Source organism: Anabrus simplex, chromosome 1 (genome assembly GCF_040414725.1).
Source record: "Anabrus simplex isolate iqAnaSimp1 chromosome 1, ASM4041472v1, whole genome shotgun sequence".
NCBI lineage: Eukaryota > Metazoa > Arthropoda > Insecta > Orthoptera > Tettigoniidae > Anabrus > Anabrus simplex.
In genome coordinates this window covers 220,286,451-220,292,773 of record NC_090265.1, presented here as the reverse complement: position 1 = coordinate 220,292,773, position 6,323 = coordinate 220,286,451, and the positions used below count along the sequence as shown (strand labels likewise).

At 33.6% G+C, this 6,323-nt stretch overlaps 1 protein-coding gene across 1 annotated transcript in view; it reads right to left on the bottom strand.

The window, feature by feature from the left end:
* Positions 1 to 5,776: 5,776 nt before the first annotated feature.
* The window catches only part of LOC136861518 (uncharacterized), a 246,897-nt gene continuing 246,350 nt past the window's right edge, over positions 5,777 to 6,323 (bottom strand). The window contains exon 7 of the mRNA XM_068225737.1: positions 5,777 to 6,083. Coding sequence (XP_068081838.1) covers positions 5,979 to 6,083 — 105 coding nt within the window. The 3' untranslated portion in view covers positions 5,777 to 5,978. The remainder of the gene's footprint in view (positions 6,084 to 6,323) is intronic.

The window sequence follows — 6,323 nt, the reverse complement described above, 5'->3', positions numbered from 1 at the left end:
TAAAATTCCAATTTTGCTCCTTAACAGACGAGCAATTGGAACAAGTACGCAGGTCGCCTAAACGAGAGCACTTCAGGAGGTCTGCATCTGGTCGCTGAGACCCAATGATTATTTTAGCTCAGCAGACGACATAGTCTACTGTAAACATTCGTAGACAGGGAAAATATTTCTGATTGGTACGAGAGATTGCTTAATATGCGATTATTTTAGCTTTGGATAATGTTAAATGGTAGGTAAATGATTCTTATGGTCCATTTCAAGTGATCAATGGCAACCCTTCTCCTTCGGGAACGGGAGGACATGAACGTAAGGAAAATATACGAAGCTAGTGTAGGCAGTTTTGGGTACGAGTGGTTATGACAGGAAAGCACTGAACAATGAACCAAACTGCATATCTTCATCGAGTAAATGGTAGAACTGACCCCGGATGTCGAAGTGCAAGTCTTATGTTTTAACACCAATTGGGCTATTTACATATTAATGTGGACAATTCGTTCTTATCACTAGGTCCCAATCAAGAAATGAACCCGATTGTCAGAGTTTCCTTAATGAAACTGATTGCTATAAATAGAAGGATTGAAACATAGAGATAACTCATTTCGGAGATAAGTAGGAACGATATTTTCTAAGCAGGATGACCTATATACTTTGAATTCTTCGAAAATTAATTATCACCGTTTATGTTGAAATAAGTAATGCTTATAAACTATTTCCATATACTGGTACAGAAAATAATCAAATATGTAAGTGAAGCAATTTGATACTTCTGATTCTATACTATTCCATTTTGTGCTAAGTGAGAGTGTTCAATACTGACACTTGCTAGTACTTTCACCTTCTTTACATGCTGTTAGAGACAAGGTCATTGTGTTCATGGAAGATCCAGTTTTCGGATGTAGGTTGATGCTAAGAATTTAACACACGAATATCTTGAGTGACACAAAAGTGCTAGAAGCACTGTCTTGCATGCGAATTCTTAGTAAAGAATATATATATTAATTGCGAGAATATTCAACAACAGAGCATAAGAAAGGAATGGGAATATATAAACATTATTAGGAATTGGAGAAAATATTTAGATTTTTACAATATGTTCTATCACCACTCAGCAAAATATCTCCTCACTTAATACAGTATTAATTCAGGGTAAGGACGACGAGCTGTAACATTCCGTACTTGAAGAGCGTGACTTACTACTTCTATAAAGAAACCAACTAAAGAAAAATATATAAAAGCAGGTCGATACCAACAACAAAGTTTTGACACTCAAAAATATCTTGAGTGACACAGAAGTGCTCATACTCATACTCTCTGAAGAACTTGAGTCTGGAGCGATGCTGAAAGCAACGTCTTGCATGTGAATGTAGGCTATGTGGTGTGTGATCAACAAACAACTTTGAGGGAACTCAGAATATAATTTTCTTAAATCATACATACAGCTTAATTTAAGTCGGGTGAAATTTTTAGTATCGTAATCGTGGATAACAATGGCAAATTCATGATGATTATGTAGGTATCATAGATTCCCATCTACTCACAAGTTAATTGTTTTCTTGTTATTTGAGTTATAAGACACTTCGGCACAGTTTTTACTGACTAGAAGTGTATCAAGTAAATTCTTAATATCTATTACACAGCGAATGAAAGCTAATGTTGCTCTTTACAAGACGTTCTTATAATCATTCTTATGTGAAATAATAAAGAATATATTTATTTCAGACCTATCTCTCAGAGGATACAGGTAAACACGTGTTTAAATAAATATTCAAAAACATGGATTTAATTTATTCGAATGATAAATATAGAAACACGTGTTTAAATAAACGTTCAGAAACATGGATTTAATTTATTCGAATGATAAATATAGCGATTTGAAGAAAAAAATTATAATCGACAACAGAGATATTTGTTAGTTCGAAAAGAATACTCAAATGAAATCCCTTTCTGCAGTTTTCACCAAGTTACTTACTTTCTGGATATACAATAATTCCATCGTTCTCATGGTGAAATGTTGTTTGATTTTACAAATATATAATTGAAATAAATAAACAAATAAATAAATAAATAAATAAATAAATAAATAAATAAATAAATAAATAAATAAATAAATAAATAAATAAATAAATATTCTTATAGGATGATGTTTTTAATTGTCTGATGATTTAATGTTTGTATATCATTTTCAGAAGTTGCTTGTAACTTCATCTTATTATAATAAAATACTAGAATTTTTGAAATGAAAGTGATTGTTATAATAATATGAGCAAACAACAAGATAGTTGATGGGAATCACTGAACTAATAATCTTAACGTTGATTTGTGATATTCAGGTTATTCACAAATAATGTTTACAAAATAATGTATGATTCAACAGATTATATTATAATAATAACAACTCATATCAATATCGCTAAATCACTCTCACCTATTGAAAGTCAAAACTGTATCAATGATTAAAAATGTCCCTTTTACTATAAACTGTCGTACAATAAATACTAATTACAGTACACGAATTTCTTTCATATAAAAACCGTCAACTATTGCCAACATACATCACTCTATGTGCAGAAGACTCCATAACACTGCAAGGCTACAGCGAAGTGACGTCGGATAAATTCACAAACATAGTCAGGTTACGTTACACATACATGTTTTCTTTTTATTCACATTTCAGATGTGAAACTGAAATGAAATATCACTGGAAGCATCTGTAGGCTATCTGATGATGATGCAACTACGATGCTTAAAGAAGAACCAAGTAGGAACAATGCTGATATACAGATGAACAGCAGCCGATGTTCGTAGAGTACAAGGGGACTGAATAAAGTAAGTTATACAGGCCATAGCTGATGTGAGATTCATATAAGGTATTTTAAGAATATTGAATGTCAGTCTCATAAAATTGTTTCATTATATCTATTGCCAGTTTCTGGGCGTTTTGTGCTCACGTCGCACTGAACTATTTAGTATGAATCTACAGTACTTCAGTCATCGCAACCTCAACGCATACCACATTCTATTCACCATATGCTACGCTAAATTTACCGCAGCTAAACAAATGTGTAACTAGACATACATTATTGCTGAACATTATAAGAATATAAAAATGAATATTTTTCAGAGACAATGTCGAAATATCAGCAGCGCTTTATCGTATAGGCCTACTAGAAAAACGTGTCCATAAATTTCTATAACAACTTCCTCCCCAACGAGTATTAATATTTTCTCCTTAAGAAAATAATCCTTCTCAATAGATTAAAGAGGGCCGATGACCTTAGAGGTTAGGCCCCTTTAAACAACAAACCTTTAAACAACAAGCAATAGATTAAAGAAACTTCCAGGAATGAGAAATACACTGGAGAATGTTTTCAAAATCCTGAACAGTTCTATGAATGTTAATACTTACTGTCCTTTCTGATTTAATATCAAAGACTACTGTTATTTGTACTGAAACGACACATATATTATATAGCTAGAGTAAATACTATATATAGATATTTATAGGATATTACACTGTTAATACTTGAATAAATCGATATCTCAACTTCCAGTCATTGCAAGGTGTATACTATGGTGAAGGAACTTTATGTAAACTGATATTCATAGAGCCCGCGCCAGGCTGAGAAAAACTGCGTGAAGTATTATAACATGAATACTCTTCATATTCATTTATGAACATAACGTAAGAAACTATTAACGAAAAAAGAAGCTGAATTACAGAATGAACTAAAAAGATATGTACATGAGATGGAGATTTTGGTGACGAGTTTGGTCTACTGTCAGTATTCTTGATATGAGTTGAGTGCGATGATTTGAAGCAGGTAGTATTTCAAGACAACCATATGTCATATTTTCTTTCAAAATTCGAAATATATTCGAATGTTTGTTTATTTATGTATTTATCTTTCGCTTGCATGCTATATGTGTGTAGCCACGGTTGTTGATGGCTGTTAAAATCTTCCAACATAGCTTCTATTATCTGTAAGACTCTTGTCAATGATAACATTTCTGTCCTCCAATATTGAGTTGTGTACTTTATATAGCCGGTGGTAATTCTAGCAATGTCTAATTCTTGCATATCTCTTCACTTGTTTAAACGTTCTAAATTGACTAAGATGGTTTACACCTGCTGTTCTTCGGTTAATGGTACAAATACAATGATGTTTTTGTTGTACATTTTAAAATTGCTTTGAGACAGTTTTATAAAAATTAATGTTTAGAGAATTACACATTATCGACTTTGTTTCTTTTATTTTTGTTTCAGTGATATCGAAATCTGCAGAAATATATGTGTACTGATATTTTCAATATAATATGAACACATTTTTTAGTAGCCTATTGGACCCAATTTTATTTAACTAAAGCTTTATAGATATAGAGAATGATGACTACTGAAATATCCCAGTTGGTTATTCCTTTCAGTATTACAGAATCCCACACCCTAAGAGACTGTTTCCTGTTACCACTTCCTTGTGACGTTCAGTGATGTAGTTACGAGTTGGCAGTGCAAAACGTCTTTGCAGAGAGCTTTAGTAAAACGAAAACGCTCGCAGGAGTCGGTAAGATTCACTGAGTCATGTGAACATTGTCATATTCGTGAATATACTGGCTCATCCTATGTACCTCGTGAATATACTGGCTCATCCTATGTACAGATTTCTCAATTTACTCCGGAAACTGCCAGGAGAATGGAATGTAATTCCCAACCCTTTAAGTTTCACCATTTTGTATTTCTCAGACTGATGTGAAAACATCATTGTAAAGGTATCCTTAGTTTTAAGAAAGCAGGTGACGTCACTTCAGACTGGTTACGCAGGCTCTTTCCGCCACTACTGCAACTCGCGTGGCTTTACGAATAAGCTCCAGATATTCCAGAGGGAACGGCGAACTTAAAATTTTACTTCCACGTAATGTATATACTGAAATTAGCTGCATTAGTTGGGGTTAATTTCATGCTACGTCGTAAAACTATTCTGTAATTCACAATATGGCATTATATATGGAATAGCAAAAGTATATATGGTATTATTCATCTTTGACGGGAAATCCTGGTAAAATAACTTCTCATCATAGAATAATCTGCTTGCGACAAGCCTAGTGTTTTCTAAAATTAAAACTATAAATTATTTAAAGGTATACATTGAAGGACAAAAATGGAGAAGATTGACTTCCACACGAGTTGGACAATGGGAATAATATATTCAATATATTTAGTTATTATGGCGGAAAGTCCCTGAAAGTTTGCCCTTAGCTGCCAGTTTATAAGGCCTTCCAGAAATATTCTGCATCTCTGTTCCACACAACAAAGAAGACTAACACGGTGCAAGTAACGCAAATATGGCAAAAATGTCTTGTATGGAATTTATAGGAAGCATCGCACACTTAAAATGTTGGCCCTGAGACGAAATAAGATTGTAGAAATTCATAATGTATACAGTGGCAGCAAAATGCACTAAAGGAAGAGTATATACAACATGGCCTTAATAATACTAATTCCGGAAATAAGGGTATTTCTAGTGACATTTGGGGTTTACTACCTGAAGGCTTACAGAAAGTGGAAGTGCGAATATCACTTGCCAGTTTCGCTTGAGAAAAGTTAATTTTTCACTGACACTGTTAATTCGATAATCCAGCAATAGGCACCAGTGACTTGATGTTCCACCTCCCAGTTTGTTTCTTTCACACGCTCATTTAGTATCTTATGGAATGTACGAATGGAGAAATGAAATTATAAAATATTATTATATAAAACGGTTTTAGATCACGAAACAGAAGATAGTATTTTACATAAAAATAACATTTTCCTTGTTCAGCACATAAAATGTATAGATACTTATTTTCTGTTGAGAATGATTACGCCATTAACAAAAATAAGGATGGAGAATTTAAGATGAATAATTTGTGAACATTGATGATCGTAAAACCACAGAACTGTTCTGATAAAGTTAGTGTTGTACACAGGATGACGTCTGTGCTGTTTAACGGGTGGAGTCGGAAGACGTGCAGGGCCCTATCTCGCCCTGGTACGATGAAGAAGAGGCAGGGCCCTTTGAGCGGCTCAGCACAGGGGTGGAGTTCTCCTCCTGAAACAGTAACATGTACTAGTATATCAAGTGCCCCAACTCTCTTAAGAATATTTAAGGCAGGTAGGGGGAATTAGGATAATTATTTTAACATAGTAAGCGAAATGATTTTTGTTACAATTACACCGGCTAAGATCTAGTTGTGACAAGGTTGAAAAAAAAGTTTATAATATACACTGCCGAGCATTAAAATCGAAACACTACAGAAGGCAAGGGCAATTAACAACCACATTTTATACT